An 18,299-nucleotide genomic window follows, 5' to 3' on the forward strand; every position below is an offset into this window, starting at 1 on the left:
CTCCTGGCTTGGGATGACTGGAGACTGGAGGGAGAGGCCAGTAGCTCTTTCAGCTCTTTTGCCGCTTTGGAACCGTGGTTTGCTGTAACCCGGGCGGTGCTCTCCCGCTCTCCCCGTAGACCTGAGCTGCCTGGAGGCAGCTACCCAGACGGAGCTGCACCTGCGCCTGCCCACGGAAGAGGCGGCCACAGGCCCAGGCGTTTCCACCGTCCTGCAGGCTTTCGCCATCCTGGGGGAACTGGAGATGAAGTTCAAACATTTTGGTAAGTCCTTCCTCTTCCAGCAGCTTCCTGAGTGTGACAAGAGGTTCGGTTTCTGGTCTTGGTGTCCAGATGTTCTAGATTTGGCACCTCAGCCGTAGCTTCCTCCTCCGGGGTCCTCTTCCCCTCTTATCTCCCAGAGAGAAATGTGTCGCTGTCCGGTTAACTGAAGACAAAGAGGAGAGGCAGCAATGCTTCGTGTGAGATACGGATTGTTCAGAGTTGGAAGGGACCTTGTGGGTCATCTGGTCCAACTCCCCGCCCGAGTTGGTGACCCGACATTATTTCTGACCGATGGTGGTCCAGTCTCTTCTTGAAAGCTCCCACAACTTCTGCAGGCAACTTGGTTAATTGTTGTCACTGTCAGAAAATTCCTCCTTATTTCCAAGTTGAATCTCCCCTTGGTTAATTTCCATCCATGGTTTCTTATCCTACCTTCAGGTGCCTTGGAAAATAGCTTGACCCCTCCCCCCTCCTCTCTGTGGCAGCCCCTCAAATATTGGAAGGCTGCTTTCATGTCTCCCCGGTCCTTCTCTTCACTAGACTAGCCAGGCCCAGTTCCTGCAACCGTCCATTTCCCCACAGTAGAAAATGAATTGTAGAAAGTGTGGCAGGCCTGAATTCCAAAAAGAAAAGAGGGCTTTTGGGCATGACAGTCGCACTGCTCTGCCCTTCGAGCCTGGCTCACTGCCCTCCCTCTCCCTCTCCCTCTCGCCAGGACAGTTACTGCTGAAGCACATCCTCAAGCCTTTGGTCTGTTGCCCCTCCTTACGGCTCTCGGTGGAAGAGCCCCCCGATGGCGTCACACTCAGATTTGAGTCTGTGGGCTCCAGCCTGGGTCACCCGTCCCCCTTGGAAGTCTTTGCCAAGCTCAAATCGGTGTTCAAAGTCCTCCACCAACACCTGCTGGGTAAGGACCTGATCCCACACTGGCTTGAACCGGGGGTGGGGGTGGGGGGGCATAGGAAACGAACCCCAGGAAGACCCCGGGGGCTTCTGCTGCCGTTGACTCCTGCCGGGTGAAGGCTGCCGAAGGAACCACGGAGCTTTCTCCCTTCTCCAGACACACCGCTGGGCCGTTGCGAGGGAGAGGAAGGGGAGGAGACCGACCCCAGGCCCGTTTTGGCCGAGGTGCTGGGCAACGTGATCTGGAAGAAGATGTCCGACTGCCTCATTTGCGATTGCTTGGTGCACTCCATCCCCAGCAACAGCAGCCAGCTTGCCCAGTACACGGAGGTGGGTGCTGCGACCTTTGGCCTCTGGGACCACCCCCCGTCTCTCTCTGGGCTGCTTCCTAAATTAGGGAGGAGGAGGAGGAGGAGGTTTGCCCAGGAGACTGAAGTTAAAATACCGAAATTACACTTTTCTTAACACAGCTAGTCCTGACTTACTGTATTTTTCGGAGTATAAGACGCACCCTTTTTCCTCAAAAAAGAGAGTGAAAATCTGGGTGCGTCTTATACACCGAATACAGCATTTTTGGCCTCCCGAAACCCCGCCCCCTTTGCAAAAATGGCCATGAAGAGCCTTTAGGAGGCTTCCAGAGAGCTGCTGGGGGGCTGGGGAGGGCACAAATGGGCAGGTTTTTGCTCATTTTGCGCCCCCCCCCCCCCAGCAGCACACTGGAAGCCTCATAAAGGCCATGCATGCCATTTTTTAATTTTATTTTTTATAAAAAACAGTCCTGTTTGTGAAAAACAGGCCGTTTTGGGGAGGTTTGCAAAGTGCAAAACCTTTTTTTTTTTAATTTGCCTCTTCAAAACCTTGGTGCGTCTTATACTCCAAAAAATGCGGTGCATTCAGAGTTACGGCGGCACCGTTTCCCACAGTTACAACCTTTGCGGCCTCCCTATTGCCACATGAGTCAAAATTCAGACGCTTGGCAACTGACCTACGTTTATGACGGTCCAGGCCGCGCGATTCCCCTTTTACGACCTCTTGACAAGCCGCGGGGAAGCCCAGGTTTCACTTAAGATCAAAGTGCAGTGATTCCCATAACGGCTGTGGCTGGAAAGGTCGTAAAATGGGGGCAAAACTCACTTCACAAATGTCTCCCTTAACAACAGACTCCATTGTGGTCGTAAGTCGAGGACTACCTGTAGCCTTTCCGAAGAGCGAGCCGGCTGAAGGTTTCTCAGCAACAACAAAGGGGTTTTTTGGGGGGGCTGAATAGCTAAATAATTGATGTGGCCTGCCTGTTTTTTGGGGGGTGGGTGGCGGAGAGGGCCGCCTAAATTGAATTGAATCACCTATAACCTTTCTATACCTCCCCCCCCCACACCCCTCGCCCCTCCCTCCAGGTTATTACAGCAACAGAAGACTTTGAAAAAGCCTTAAAAGACATGAACTTCCTTCCGGAGGATTCCATGGACTTGCTGACTTATGCCCGCAACGTGAATTGCCATTTTGCCAACAAGAAATGCCAAGATGTCATCATGGCAGCCAGGAACCTGATGACCTCAGAGATACACAACACCGTGAAGGTAGTGGAGCATGGGAGTGGTGGTGGTTCACTTAAAGCAGGGGTGTCTGGATGGGGAGTTCTGGGAGTTGACGTTTGGAGAACTCCTGGCTTAAAGCAACCGGATCCTCTGTTCTCTTGTCCGCGTCTGTCTTGAAGAAAGGTACCATGTTTCCCCGAAAATAAGACCCTGGGTCTTATTTTCTTTTGACCCCCGAAATAAGCGCTTGGCCTTGTTTTCAGTGAGGTCTTATTATTTTTGGGGTGCAGGAGGCGGCAAGCGTGGTCACCTCGTGGCTGCTGCTGTGTCTGCAATATTTTGGGGTGGAGGGCTTATTGCCCTCAAAAGCCCGATGGGGCTTATTATCCGGGAGGTCTTATATTCAGGGAAACAGGGTACTTGGTGTATAAGTCAGGCTTGTGTGTGAGTGTGAGTGTGAGAGAGAGAGAGTGAGTCCTTGTTGAATTAAGATCTGTTTTAAGCAAGAAATATTCTCAAGATGATCCACTTGGCGCACCTGTCTCCAGGCTGTATTACCTGGTGGCAGGTAGTCTTGAGAGCAAAACTAGGTTGGGAGAGAGAAGAACCACCTGCATTTTTGCCTTTGGCATCTGCCAGCCCTCAGACAGACCCCCCGCCAAAAAAATATTCTGAATCCTTACGGGGAACGCCGGGGGGGCTCCATGTTTAGGAGACTGGCCCCGAACAAAGCCAAGGGAACCTTCCTTTCCTTCCCCAGGTCAGCCCAGACTCTCTGCCAGCTCTCCCCGCCCTGCCTGCCTCTGGAGCCGGGGACCAGGCAAAGGTTCCGGAAGGATCCGAGCTGCTTCTCAGGCAGGTGACCAACTTGGAGAACAAGACCAAGCTGAGCCGCCACACCTTTTCGTTCCCCACCTGCCGCATCAGCGACTCGGTCCAGAGATTGATGGCTTTGGCCTATCAGACGCTCCAGGAAGCCTCTGCCAGCACTGACCAATGGTGAGATTCATCTCCCACCTAGGCTTCTTCCTCCTCCTCCTCTTCCTCTTCCTGTTCTTCTCCTCTTCCTCCTCCTCTTTTTCCTCCTCTTCTTTTTCTTCTTTCTCTTCCTCTTTCCTCCTCCTCTTCTTTTTATTCTTCCTTTTCCTCTTTATCTTTTCCTCCTTCTTCCTCTTCCTCTATCTCTTCCTCTTTCCTCCTCTTCCTCCTCTTCTTCTGTTTCTTCCTCTTTGATCTCTTCTATCTCTTCTCTTCTTCCCCCTCCTCTTCCCCCTCTTCTTCCTCCTCCTCCTCCTCTTCCTGTTCTTATCCTCTTCCTCCTCTTCCTCCTCCTCTTCTTCCTCCTCTTCTTTTTCTTCTTTCTCTTTCTCTATCTCTTCCTTTCTTCCTCCTCCTCTTCCTCCTCCTCTTCTTTTTATTCCTTTTCCTCCCTCTTCCTCTTTCCTCCTCTTCTTCTTTTTATTCTTCTCCCTTTTCCTCTTTATCTCTTCCTCCTTCCTTTTCCTCTATCTCTTCCTCTTTCCTCCTCTTCCTCCTCCTCTTTTTCTTCCTCTTATCTCTTCCTCTATCTCTTCCTCTTCTTCCTCCTCTTCTTTTTCTTCTTCTTTCTCTACCTCTTTCCTCTTCCTCCTCTTCTTTTTATTCTTCTTCCTTTTCCTCTTTATCTCTTCCTTCTTCCTCTTCCTCTATCTCTTCCTCTTTCCTCCTCTTCTTCCTCCTCTTCTCCTATCTCTTCCTCTATCTCTTCCCCCTCCTCTTCCCCCTCTTCTTCCTCTTCCTCCTCTCCTCCTCCTCCTCGTCCTCATGATGCCTTTATTGCATAGTGCCCATCAAGGAAGCAGCTATGCTAACCGTTCCCGTGTGATGTCAGGGCGGAAGGAAATGACTCGTTGAAAGAAGGCACAACTCCTCCGAAGGACTCCTTTACTCATAAACCCATTCACGAGCCGGGATTTGTAGTCCACAAGTTCTACAGGCTGGAACCACAGTCCGTTTTGTGCACCCTCCACCGAGTCCCTGCCGTGAATGGCCAATCCCCCCCTTTTGGGGTCTGGAGAAGCAGATGTGACCCAACTTCTCTCCTCTCTTCTCTGGCAGCTGCATCCAGCTCTTCTACCTGGTGAGGAACATCTTCCACATCTTCTGCGACGTGGTGCCCATGTATCATAAGTGAGTGATGGCTGTCCTTGAGGGGGAAATCAGCCCAGAGGGGGTGCTAGGCAGAGCTCTGGCTTAAACCTGTTGAATTACAGGCGGTCCCCGACTTAGCGACCGTCAACGGAGCCTGGGATTTCCCATCAGAAATCCTGGCAGTCATAAGTCGAGGCACTCGCGTCAACCTCAGTCACTAAGCAACAGGTCATTAAAAGAGGACTAACTCTACTGCGTTCTCCTTTTAAATTGGTGGAGTTACATTAAAACACTTAAGAACTTTCTCACCCACTGATGGCAAACTTTTTCGGCACCAAGTCCCGAAACGGGAGCGTGCGTGGAAGAGCAGCCGCCCAGTTGCGCGTGTGCGAGCCGGGGAGACGGTCTTCCAGTTTTCGGCGCATACCTGCACACCAGCCACCTGGTCTTCCGGTTTCTGGCACGCATGCACACGCGAAGACCAGCTGGCGCACCCCAGGAACAGGGAGATCATCTTCCCAGCACACACATGCGCAGCTGCCCTTCCAGCCTCTGGCGCTCCCGGCACATGTGAAGAGAAGCTGGCCGGTGTGCTGGACCCCAGAAGAGCAGCAGGCAATGGCTCACATGCCCAGAGAGATGGCTCTGTGTGCCACTTCCGGCACGCGTGCCCAGGTTCGCCATCACGGTTCTACCCTTTAAAAGGGGGAAATCAAAGGGGGATTCTGGGAGTTGAAGTCCGCCAGGCGAGGTTTGTAGGCCCCTGCTTTAAAACACAGGTGTCTTTATAACTTCTCAAAAACATACCCAATGAATCGCATGAGGGAAACGGCGCTGCGTGTGTGGAGACCCCCACGTTCTCTAAGCACCCCCTCCCTCCTCTCTTCTTCCCTGCCTCCCTCCCCCCTCCCCCCAGAGAAAACCTCCAGAAGCTTCCCCAGCTTGCTGCCCTCCACCATAACAACTGCATGTACATCGCCCACCACCTCCTCACCATGGGCCACCAGTTCAGGAGCCGGCTGAGCGATGGGACGGCCACCTTCGTCGACTTGGTGCCCGGGTTCAGGAAACTGGGTGAGTCTCTGCCTCTCAAGCTAAGGCGGTTTCCCGGTGTAGCGCTGCATTAAAGTGTACTCCAACGTTACCAAATGCGTCTGGTTGGCTGCTTCTCCCGAGTCCCTCCCTGGTTGAACCCGGTTCAGATTTTAGGGTGTTCCCCAGAAAGGGACGGGCGGTGAATTCCATTTTTCTTACTACCGGTTCTGTGGGTGTGGCATGGCTTGGTGGGCGTGGCAGGGGAAGGATACTGCAAGATCCCCATTCCCTCCCGATCAGCTGGGACTCGGGAGGCAGAGAATAGAGAGGGGCGGGGCCAGCCAGAGGTGCCATTTGCCGGTTCTCCAAACTACTCAAAGTTTCTGCTACTGGTTCTGCAGAACTGGTCAGAACCTGCTGAATTTCACCCCTGCTCTCACCCCACAGAGGTTTTTCTCTCTCTCGAGAGTCCTTTGGGTGGTGCTTCTGGGTGAACCGTCCCAAAATGCAAACAGCCTTTTTTCTAAAATAATATTTATGGAGAACTTTAGAAGTCAAATCTCATGGGAAAAGGTGCAAGAGAAGAGGAAAGAAACAAAAGTTTTTTTTTTAATTTTTAATTTTATCAATTTCATATATACATTCACAATTATATGATCTCATAACTGTTATTAATAATATGTATTTATAACAATTTTTCCCTACAGTTGACAATATACTTGAAGATTGCTTTCTTAACATCCCATAGATCCATCTTATCTTACAACGGTCCTACTTCTTCTTCCCTCCCTCCCTCTTTACTTCCCTCGTTTCTTCTCTCCTACTCTCCTTCCTTCCCTCCTTCCTTCCCTCCCTCCTTCCCCCTTCCCTCCCTCCTTCCTTCTCTCCTTCCCCCTTCCCTCCTTCTCTCCTTCCCTCCTTTCTTCTCTCCTTCCTTTCCCCCTTCCTTTCCTCCTCCCTTCCCCCCTCCTCTCCTACATTCCCTCCTTCCTTCCCTCCTTTCTTCTCCTTCTCTCCTTCCTTCCCTCCTTTTTTCTCTGTTTTTTCTCTGAAAAAACAATAAGATACCTGGGTTGCAAAATGATGATGATGATGATGATGATGATGATGATGATGATGATTGGGGTGGTTGTCAGGTTCCCTACCAAGATATTTCTCTTCTTCCCCCCCCCCCCAATTGGCCTCCTCTTCCTCTCCCCAGGGACGAAGTGTTTCCTGGCCCAGATGCGGGTGCAGAAGGATGAGCTTCTGGAGAGGCTGTCCATCTCCAGGAATTTCTCCAACCTGGACGACGAGGAGAACTACTCGGCGGCCAACAGAGCTGTCCGTCAGGTCAGGAACGGGGCGGGTGCTGGGCGGAGCCTGGAAGATTAGCCCCCAGACTCCATCAGGTGGCTCAAGCAGGCCCTGAATGCAACAGCCTCCCCCCCCCACCTCATGGGGTCCCTCCCTGCAGCCTCCGGCTCCTCCTCCTCCTGCAGGCGCCACATTGATGCTTGCCTGAATGCTCCACCCGCCTCTGAAGGCAGCTGTGCTTGTGTCCAGTGGCCCCCTCTGAAGGCAGCCGCGAGTGCTGGGTGCGAACGATGCATTGTATACAAAAAGACCCTTCTTTCCACTAGGCTCAAGCAGCCACTAGTTAATACAGGTAGTCCTTGAGTTATAGCAGTTCATTTAGTGACTGTCGGTAGTTACAAGGGCGCTGGGGGAAAAAGTGACTATTTTCCACACTTACGACCAGTGCGGCCTCCACCACCTCCTTGGCCTCGTGATTTACATTTGGGTGCTTGACAGAAGGACTCAGGGTTATGACGGTCACAGTGTCCCTCGGGTCACGTGATTCCCCTTTGTTGCGACATTCCGCCAAGCCAGTGAGGGAAACCCGATTCACTTAACAACCGTGTGACTGACGTATGAACTGCGGCGATTCGCTTAATAATGTTACCTAGTTGGGTCATGAAATGTCTGCAAGAAAATAACTAAGCTCAGAGGGCGATCAAGGACCCCACAGTCCTCCTCCTCCTCTTCCTCCTCCCTCCTCTCCTCCTCCCTCTCCTCCCTCCTCCTCCTCCTCCCCCTCCTCCTCCCTCTCCTCCCTCCTCCTCCTCCTCCTCCCCCCCCCCGAAAGGCTAAAAGGGCCCTTTGGCTTTCTTCCAGGTTCTGCACCAACTGAAGAGGCTGGGCAAAATCTGGCAGGATGTCCTCCCGGTGAATATCTACTGCCGGGCCATGGGGACACTGCTGAACACCGCCCTGGTGGAAATCATTAGCCGGGTCCTTGCTCTGGAGGTGAGGACTGAGCACGACACGCTCTGTGTGTCTGTGTGTGTGTGTGTGTGAAGGAGTCTCCGTGCAAACACGTTGCCGGAGGCCCGGCTTTGCTTCTTGACGTGGTGCCTCACCAGATCCAAACGGGGTGTCGGCCTCTCCGCCTCCCTTGCAGGACATCTCCGCCGAGAACGCCGACCGGCTGCACGCCCTGTGCCAGACCGTGGTGGACGAGGGGCCCCGGGTCTTCGTGCCCCTGCCGGAGGAGAAGGAGAACCGGCCCTTCCAGGAGGAGGTGCCAGTCTACGTGCCCAAGTGGATGATGTTCCAGGAGCTCATGTTGCTCCTCCAGGCCAGTCTGCAAGAGATCGTGGACAGGTGAGCATCCCAGGTGCAGGTGGGGGTGGGGGAAGGATGGAAGGCAGAGGGGGCGGGGCCTCTCCCTCCACGCTGGGGCCCCTCCCAGTCAGGAAATTCAACCTAGTCCGGGAGTGGGCAGCTCTGGCAACGCCACCACCTGTGGACTTCAACTCCCAGGATTCCTGAACCCGCCTTTGCTGGCTCAGGAATCCTGGACTCCACAGGTGGGAAAGTTGGCATCGTTGCTCACCTCCTGATCTTAGGCAAAGCAGGTGGACCACTAAAGGGGTGACGGTTCCATGCTGCTTTGGGATATTTGAAAAGGTTTTTTGTTTTATTTTAATTTCATATTTCGTATAACCACAAGGATACCGTTACATCTGAACAGAATTATTTTTTTTTGTATTGTCCATTATCATTCTCTCAACCCAGAACAGCTGTCATTCGCTCTTCTGCTTTCCATACACCATATTAGCAATAGCAATAGCAGTTAGATATATATATATATGGTAAAATCACAGCTTTCTCCTTCGCTTTCTCCTCCGAAGGTGGGCGGGCAGCAAAGGGCCCCTGGCTGCCGAGTTCTCCCCCAGCGAAGTGAAGAACCTCATCCGGGCCTTGTTCCAGAACACGGAGCGGAGGGCGGCTGCCTTGGCCAGCATCAAGTAGTGTTTGCGCCTGGGGAAGAGCGTCCTGGCTGCGCTCCCTGCAGCTGAGGCTGCCCCCTCCCCGGTCTCCCCTTTGTGGAGTTCTGGCTGGGCCTGAGGTCTTATTTTGAAGCCCATCAAGTTCCACAAATGGCCCCCATCTGTGGACTTCAGAAAACGAACCTGTTCCCAGCAGAACCTGTGACCAGCCGACTGGATCACCTTCCCAAAGAAGATCCCAGATCTTGGACATGGCCCTGCTTTCTCCGTTCGGCCGAGCCCACGTGGCTTGCGGGAGCTCTGGGCAGCTCAAGCGCCGGATGAGAAGAAAGGGCCTCTATGCAGCTTCTTTCCAAGGGAGCCCTCCTCACACGCACCTTATCGCTTCTCTTTTGCAAGGGGGGGCTGCTAAAGCACACCGGACTTGAAGGGGGGAGGGGGGGAGGGAGGGAAACCAACCTTCCAGCCCGAAGCCTTTCAAGGCTCTTAAAGTGCCAAAGCGGCCTTCATTTTACCGGCTCTTACTCTTCCTTTACTCTGCGGTGGTGGGGAAGGGAGTGAGATTGTGGATTTAAAAGAAGGGAAAATGGGATGGGGTTGGTTCAAGGGTGGGATCCCTGCAGGTTCTGACAGGTTCTGGAGAACCGGTAGCGGAAATTTTGAGTAGTTTGGAGAACCGGCAAATGTCACCTCTGGCTAGCCCCAGAATGGGGAGGGAATAGGGATTTTGCAGTATCCTTCCCCTGCCACACCCACCAAGCCACACCCACAGAACAGGCAGTAAAAAAGAATTAATTCCACCACTGGGTTGGTGGTCCTGCCTCCCCACCCCATTGGCTGCCCCGCTTCCTGTTCCCCTTTTGTGACAGGAGAAGCCTCTGGGCCTTCAGGAATATAGCAATAGCAATAGCAGTTAGACTTATATACCGCTTCATAGGGCTTTCAGCCCTCTCTAAGCAGTTTACAGAGTCAGCATATCGCCCCCAACAACAATCCGGGTCCTCATTTTGCCCATCTTGGAAGGATGGAAGGCTGAGTCCACCTTGAGTCAACCTGGTGAGATTTCAATAGCAATAGCAATAGCAGTTAGACTTATATACCGCTTCATAGGGCTTTCAGCCCTCTCTAAGTGGTTTACAGAGTCAGCATATTGCCCCCAACAACAATCCGGGTCCTCATTTTACCCATCTTGGAAGGATGGAAGGCTGAGTCAACCCTGAGCCGGTGAGATTTCAACAGCCAAACTGCCGAACTGCAGTCAGCTGAAGTAGCCTGCAGTGCTGCACTCTAACCACTGCGCCACCTCGGTTCTAAAGACCCCATGGAAGTGGGTCTTTACTGAACCAGCGTCTGGCATGGGGACGGCAGCAAGCTGGCTGGTCAAGCTACAAGGGTGAGACTGGAGTTCCCTTTCTTGATGCCCGGCGCCTGCCCTGGTGCTTCTTGGTGGGTTCTCCTCAATGCCAAGTCCCTCTCTGGCCACATCCCTGCATATTGGGGGTTGGTAGACATTCTTGTCTTGCTGGCAAGCCTCTCTCTCTCTCTCCACGTGCAGAATCTGAGGGCATCTCAAGTACAATCCTTCCCCAAGTCCAGCATTCGAAACTGGCAGAAGATGCTTTGGGTGCCATAACCCTCTCTGGTTTGAGTTTGTTTCGCATTTAAAATTAAACTCTACAGAGTAAAAGCCACTCCCTGCCCGGTTTTTGAAAGATGAAAAGAAATGCTCACATAAAACAGAGTACAGAATTGAATAGCCGCCCAGAGTCCCAATGGGAGTTGGGCGGCATACAAATTTTATTAAACTGAAACAAACTGAATAGAATAGGATTCTTTATTGGCCAAGCGTGGTTGGGGACACAAGGAATTTGTCTTGGTGCTGATGCTCTCAGAGTACATAAAAAAAGACAAGTTGCATTCGTCAAGAATCATAAGGTACAACACTTAATGAAGACCCGGGAAGACAGGCAGGCCTGGCTGACTTAATCAGCCAGGCTACTTCAGCTGACTGTAGTTCAGCAGTTTGGCTGTTCAAATCCCACTAGGCTCAGGGTTGACTCAGCCTTCCATCCTTCCGAGGTGGGTAAAATGAGGACCCGGATTGTTGTTGGGGGCGATATGCTGACTGTAAACCGCTTAGAGAGGGCTGAAAGCCCTAGGAAGCAGTATATAAGTCTAACTATTGCTATTGCTATCTGGGGAAGGGGGCAATGTGAGGCTGGAGGGCTTCTTATCGCAGTGAAGGTTTGGCCAGGATGGTCTGTTTCTGAGAAAAGGACGTAGACAGTGGGGGGCATTTTACTGGGGTATTGGAGAATTGTGGCTGTCCCACAATTCTATTGACTGGACTTCTTGTGAAAGCGAGTACCTTTGCTTCGAAATTTGTCCCGTTGCCTCTTTTCTCTGTGTGCTCTGAATACACGGGAAGTTTTTAAAAAGTTTTATTTTTTGACTCCTCTCAGCAGATGGCAGCACACGGCCAGCTTTAGCTCATCTTGGCCCGGCAAAGGAACATAAAGCTGTAAGCAACAGCACCACATTTGGGGGAGGGAAGCAATGACAACACACACACCCTCCCTCCCTCCGATGAAGTTGTCTTGGTCACCAAGAGTCAAGCTTGCATCAAAATCACCTTGACCTTCCGATGAAAATGGCCCTCGTTCTTGGGTTGTTAAGCAATTTCTTTCAGGAGCTCTGGCGTTTTGAATGGCCGTATTATTCCATCCGTGAAGTCCAGCATTTTGATGCCTGGAAAGGGAGTTCTAGGACATTGGCATCTAGGCTTGGCATAGGTGCTGGTGCTGACATTAGTTTGGGGAGAGGGGCTGAGAGTAGCTGGGAATGTTAGTCTGGAGCTGGAGTTCAGTTTAAGCTAACAGATGGATGGGATTTTTCCCCTTTTGTGTTTGAAAACTGTTTTATTCCATTTTCCTTTTTATACAATCACTTATATACTGTGCAATTAAGAGAGCAATAAACACAACTCATCTTCTATTCCACCATGGAAAACCAACATAACACTTCAATCCTCCATACACCCTTTCTTCTCCCCGGATTTTTCCCCTTTTGGACCTCCCTGATGATTGTGTGTTTCTAAAGCCACAGTGATGTGTATTTTTCACTACCCTGAAATGCAAAGGGTTGGAAGGGAGAGGTTATAAATCTATAAAATGTTCCGCTGTTGAGCCAGAGCTGTAAGGGAAAGGCTTTGCCGGATAATGATAAAAAGCCAGGTCTTTTCAAGTATCTGCTGAAGATGGGCAGACTGAAGACGATGGGAAGGGTGGAAGATTCCGGTAACCGCGAGAAGTTTTCATTTTTTTTTTAAAAAAAAGCTTTTATTAAACATTTTAACCTTTAGAAACAGAAAAGGAAAAAAAAACAAATAGAGAAAAAAGCAAGACACGCATAACAATATAAAATAGTTTTACAGCCTTCTCTATCGGCTTACTTATTTAGCTTTTATAGTTCTCTATTCCAGTGTTTCTCAACCTTGGCAACTTGAAGATGTCCGGACTTCAACTCCTAGAATTCCCCAGCCAGCGAATGCTGGCTGGGGAATTCTGGGAGTTGAAGTCCGGACATCTTCAAGTTGCCAAGGTTGAGAAACACTGCTCTATTCCAGTGTTTCCCAACCTTGGTGACTTTAAGTCCTGTGGACTTCAACTCCCAGAATCCCCCAGCCAGCATAGCTGGCTGGGGAATTCTGGGAGTTGAAGTCCACAGGACTTAAAGTCACCAAGGTTGGGAAACACTGCTCTATTCTATGTGGCCCTCCTATCGGTTTTAACATCTGTAGTAATAGTGCAATCACAGCTGTCCTCAGTTGTAATATTAATAATAATATGTTCATATCACCATTATATTTACATTATGGTCCATCCTTTAAGCTTGATAGTAATTAGTAACTTTGGTTAATTTTTTATTCAATACTAGTTTAGAAAAAAAAGAAGAATTCTATTTCCTGCTTTGGCTAAAACCATGAGAGGTTTTTCAGACCACTTTCCTGAAGAGTCTGCTCAGGAAGTGACCAACGGGGGAGATTTATTGGGGTGGGGGAGATGAGATGTAAGATTTTTCAACAACCCATGCTGGCTGAGGAATTCTGGGAGTTGAAGTCCACAAGTCTTCAAGTTGCCAACTTTGAAGACCTCTGATCTAAGTGGAGAGATTGCAGAGGAAGGGATTACAAGAGAGTAAATTATGCTGGCTGGGGAATTCTGGGAGTTGAAGTCCACAAGTCTTCAAGTTGCCAGGTTTGAAGACCTCTGATCTAAGAGGAGAGATTGCAGAGGAAGGGATTACAAGAGAGTAAATTATGCTGGCTGGGGAATTCTGGGAGTTGAAGTCCACAAGTCTTAAAGTTGTCAAGTTTGAAGACCTCTGATCTAAGTGGAGAGATTGCAGAGGAAGGGATTACAAGAGAGTAAATTATGCTGGCTGGGGAATTCTGGGAGTTGAAGTCCACAAGTCTTCAAGTTGCCAACTTTGAAGACCTCTGATCTAAGTGGAGAGATTGCAGAGGAAGGGATTACAAGAGAGTAAGTTATGCTGGCTGGGGAATTCTGGGAGTTGAAGTCCACAAGTCTTCAAGTTGCCAGGTTTGAAGACCTCTGATCTAAGTGGAGAGATTGCAGAGGAAGGGATTACAAGAGAGGAAATTATGCTGGCTGGGGAATTCTGGGAGTTGAAGTCCACAAGTCTTAGAGTTGCCAACTTTGAAGACCTCTGCTCTAAGTGGAGGAATTGCAGAGGAAAGGATTACAAGAGAGTAAATTATGCTGGCTGGGGAATTCTGGGAGTTGAAGTCCACAAGTCTTCAAGTTGCCAACTTTGAAGACCTCTGATCTAAGTGGAGAGATTGCAGAGGAAGGGATTACAAGAGAGTAAATTATGCTGGCTGGAAAATTCAGGGAGTTGAAGTCCACAAGTCTTAAAGTTCCCAAGTTTGGACACCCCTGTCCCAAAGGATGATTGAAGCTTTAAAAGCAGGATATCTCCAACCTTGGCAGCTTTTAAGATCTGTGGGCTTCAACTCCCAGAATTCCCCAGCCAGACCATGCATGGTTGGTTGGGAGAATCCTGGCCGTTGAAGTCCAGAGGTCTTAAAGTTGCCAAGATTGGAGAAACCCCTGAGCCACAAAAGTGACTTTTCAAAAGGCAACTGGGCTTCCCTTGTTTTACCTTGAAAACATTTCACTTCTCATCCAAGAAGCTTCTTCGGTTCTGACAAATCAGAATTGAAGAAGTTTCTTGGATGAGAAGCGAAACGTTTTCAAGGAAAAAAAAAAGTCCAGTTGCCTCTTGAAAAAACACCTTTGGGACAACCGTGAGAAGCTCCATAGACATCCCCCCCCCTGCCCCAGTGCTTTAAACTCCCCTCCCTTCCGGTGCTATTACAGGCCACCTCTTCCCATGCACCTCCTCTTCTCATTTCAGATTAGGGCTCCTGATTGCTGGCGCGTCCTGGCTGCCCTGCTGAAAAACGGGGATGTGTTTGCAACATCTGTAAAAGCAATTTGGAAAGCTGTTATCCCTTGATGAGATTTCGGCGCCAGTTTTGCCCTCTGCTCGTTCAGTCGAGGCTGTCCAGGCACAACAGAAATTGAATCCGTGAAATAACACGTTGGCCATGGATCGTCGAGGGGGGTCTTCCAACATGGCTGGACAAGCCCAATTAGGGGAAGTGTTCCCCATCTTTTTAGAAAGCAGGGGAGGTGGGGTGGAGCGTCCGAGCCGATCCAGAGGGCTGAACTAATGAATAGGGACAACTGAAATCTTAAGCACCAAAGACAAATTCCTTGTGTGTCCAATAAAGAATTCTATTCCACTCCATCTCATCCCATCCCATTCCATAGTGCAGTGGTTCCCAAACTTGGCAACTTTAAGACTTGTGGACTTCAACTCCCAGAATTCTCCAGCCAGCTCTGCTGGCTGGAGAATTCTGGGAGTTGGAAGTCCACAAGTCTTAAAGTTGCCAAGTTTGGGAACCACTGCCATAGTGCCAACTGCTCTCTTCCTATGCTCTCTTCCTATGCATAGCCACCAACTTACTCCTGCCCAACCCAAGGATGGATTTAGATGTGTTTCCGTTGGGTTAAACCATTTATTTCTCCTGCTACCCATGCTCTCCTCTGTCGCTGGAGGCCTTGAAAAGAGGTGTAGTTGCTTAGCAACCTATGTGTCCCCCCCCCCAGGTAGCTCAGAGTGATGTTTCTTGGGGTTTCTTGGCCCGACTGACCGTTGTAATTGAGGAACTCTTGAGGAGGTGAGCAACGCACCAAGCATGTTCTCCTCCTCCTCCTTCAGCCCACTTTGATGGGAAGGGGATAATTATAATGATGCGGAGTTCTGTCCTCTCCACTTTCTTCTTCTTCTGAAAGATCAGACCAAATTTCATCAGAGATTTTCTCTTCTCCCCACCCCTCCCCAGACACGCATCTCCTTCCTCCAACCATGAAATGGAGTGGAGTGAAGAACAGTAGAGTAGAATAGGAAATGGAATCCATGTGGTGCTCAGGAGTGAATTGTTTGTTTGTTTGTTCGTTTATTATATTTATATGCCGCCTTTTTCCCCCGAAGGGGACTCAGGGCAGCTCACAACTCAAACCAGGGAAGGGGGATACAGACAAAGATTAAAAACCGACACATAACAATGCATAATTTAAAAACACACGACAGTCATACCATTCGAGACGGGGGCAACAGCTCTTTAGCCCCAGGCCTGTCGGAACAGCCAGGTTTTAAGGGCTTTGCGGAAGGCCTGGAGGGTGGTGAGGGTTCGAATCTCCACGGGGAGTTCGTTCCAGAGGGTCGGAGCAGCCACAGAGAAGGCTCTCCTCCGGGTAGTCGCCAGTCGACACTGGCCGGCTGATGGAATCCGAAGGAGGCCTAGTCTGTGGGATCTAATCGGTCTAGTGGAGGTAATTGGCAGAATTAACAGAACATATGGGTTATCATTTGATATGTGCTTTTTCGTGCCTTTCTGGCTCAGATCTTGCTTTGCCTTCGCTGCTGTCTTTTCATAACCAGTCAAAAGAATTTCAATTCCACGCACCATGGAGTTGGGAGTTTTCTTTCTGGGTTATTGATGGAGGCATGCCTGACGAACTGCCTCATTTACCAATGGAAATCTCTGGCTCGATAGTAGCCTATAAAGTTATGGTCCCGATGAAGGAGTATACACCTACTACCACCACCCACCCAGTCTTCTTTCTGATTTCCTTTCCGCCCCCATTTGATCAACTGTCTAACCGGCTTATGAAAAATGCAATTTCACAGAATGAATTGGACAGCAGAAAATGGATAAAACGCTCTTCAGAGCAGGGAGCCCGGTGTTCTCATACAGGCTGCAGGATAATGGGACTTTCAGAAATGCCTTTTATGTCGTAGAAAAACGCTCGGTGCTGTCTTCTAAATCAGATTATATTGTTCACCAAAGGCGAGCCTTCAGCCTGGTGGGGGGGGGGGGGGGGCATGGGTGTTTTTTTTTTTTTTTACTTCAAGTGAAGAAAGACACAGGAAACGAGAGGAAGCGACCAGTTTTCCTGCAACATTTCCAAATGCCACCACTCTGAATAGTTTTATTGATTGATGATATGACATCCAAAGAGAATAGAAAAGCAAATATTAGGGAAATTAGGAAAGGAGAGAGGGAAGTGGAGAGTGGGGGGAAAGCAAGGGAAAAAGGCATTGACTTCGCTTTGGTGCAGCAAAATAAGGCATTAAGATCTCCATGTTAAAGGCAGGAGACCCATTGGCACACACGGCCATTTCTCCATCGTTTCTTCCATTGTGGCATTTATATTTCATAATCCACATTTTAATATCGCCCGAGGGATGCCTTCACTTCTTAGTGACTCTGGTTGTTTCTTCGTTGCTTTCTTTTTGAATCTCCTGGCTTTTCTTCTTTTTCTTCTTCTTCTTCTTCTTCTTCTTCTTCTTCTTCTTCTTCTTCTTCTTCTTCTTCTTCTTCTTCTTCTTCTTCTTCTTCTTCTTCCTCTTCCTCTTCTTCTCCTCCTCCTCCTTCTTCTCCTCCTCCTCCTCCTCCTCCTCCTCCTCCTCTCTTCTCTTTCTCCTTCATTTCTCCATCGTTTCTTCCATCGTGGCATTTATATTTCATAATCCACATTTTAATATGATCGCCCCAGGGATGCCTTCACTTCTTAGTGACTCTGGTTGTTTCTTCGTTGCTTTCTTTGTGAATCTCCTGGCTTCTCTCTTCTTCTTCTTCTTCTTCTTCTTCTTCTTCTTCTTCTTCTTCTTCTTCTTCTTCTTCTTCTTCTTCTTCTTCTTCTTCTTCTTCTTCTTCTTCTTCTTCTCCGTCTCCTTCTCCTCCTCCTCCTCCTCCTCCTCCTTCTTCTCCTTCTCCTTTTTCTCCTCCTCCTCCCCTTCCTTCTTCTCCTCCTCCTCCTTCTCCTCCTCCTTCTACTACTCCTTCTCCTCCTCTCTCTCTCTTCTCTTTCTCCTCTCTCCTTTCCCCACAGCCAAATATCTCGGGGATCAGAAAACCACCGTATTAAGAGGCAGCTTTGAATGAGGCTCACGTTGCCAGCAAAAGCTTTCTCAGCAGCCACACCGAGGGTTTAAACAGATCCTCTTCCGAATGGCCAAATGCTGAGAATCGGTAATTGTAAATGCAGTATTTAGAGGGAGTTCTGTGTTTAGAGGCTCCCGTTTACGGTTTAACAGCAATCGATAGCAATGTTCTGACAATGTTGCTTGCCATTTCCCTGGGCATCTTTGACGCAGGCAACCTGCACTCCAACATTCATTGACCTGCGGTGGGCACCTCCCTGTAGCTACTGCCCCAAGGTGACCCTGCTCATACGATCCATCGTGGCCTATCTAAGCTTGCATTATATGCCGGAACTAGGTTTGTCTTTCGGCAAAGATTCCTGCCAGCGCCCTCCTGCAGCTGAGCTCTCCTCTTCCATTTCCATTGTAGGGGGTAGCAGGTCTCTGGACCGAAGCCTCGCAGAGTCACCTGTGGGAATGGCTCAGGTGAACCTACCTGGAGAAACCTCAAACTAGGGGTGGAATTCAGCAGATTCTGACAGGTTCTGGAGAACCAGTAGCGGAAATTTTGAGTAGTTCAGAGAACTGGCAAATGCCACCTTTGGTTGGCCCCGCCACCATCTGTTCTCTGACTCCCGAGT

General features: G+C 49.8%; 1 protein-coding gene across 2 annotated transcripts in view; it reads left to right on the plus strand.

Moving 5' to 3' along the window:
* Positions 1-9,655, plus strand: part of ZW10 (zw10 kinetochore protein) — a 16,469-nt gene extending 6,814 nt beyond the window's left edge. For both annotated transcript variants that reach the window (XM_087706491.1, XM_087706490.1), the window contains 11 exons: positions 120-263; positions 979-1,170; positions 1,324-1,496; positions 2,561-2,743; positions 3,462-3,700; positions 4,799-4,870; positions 5,748-5,905; positions 7,068-7,198; positions 8,024-8,155; positions 8,310-8,512; positions 9,043-9,655. In XM_087706491.1, coding sequence (XP_087562617.1) covers positions 120-263; positions 979-1,170; positions 1,324-1,496; positions 2,561-2,743; positions 3,462-3,700; positions 4,799-4,870; positions 5,748-5,905; positions 7,068-7,198; positions 8,024-8,155; positions 8,310-8,512; positions 9,043-9,163 — 1,748 coding nt within the window. In that variant the 3' untranslated portion in view covers positions 9,164-9,655. The remainder of the gene's footprint in view (positions 1-119; positions 264-978; positions 1,171-1,323; positions 1,497-2,560; positions 2,744-3,461; positions 3,701-4,798; positions 4,871-5,747; positions 5,906-7,067; positions 7,199-8,023; positions 8,156-8,309; positions 8,513-9,042) is intronic.
* The last annotated feature ends 8,644 nt before the right edge of the window (positions 9,656-18,299 follow it).

This window comes from Thamnophis sirtalis, unplaced genomic scaffold (genome assembly GCF_051295495.1).
Source record: "Thamnophis sirtalis isolate CommonGarterSnake01/CBP01778 unplaced genomic scaffold, rThaSir2_p1.2 scaffold_2, whole genome shotgun sequence".
In the NCBI taxonomy this organism is placed as follows: domain Eukaryota; kingdom Metazoa; phylum Chordata; class Lepidosauria; order Squamata; family Natricidae; genus Thamnophis; species Thamnophis sirtalis.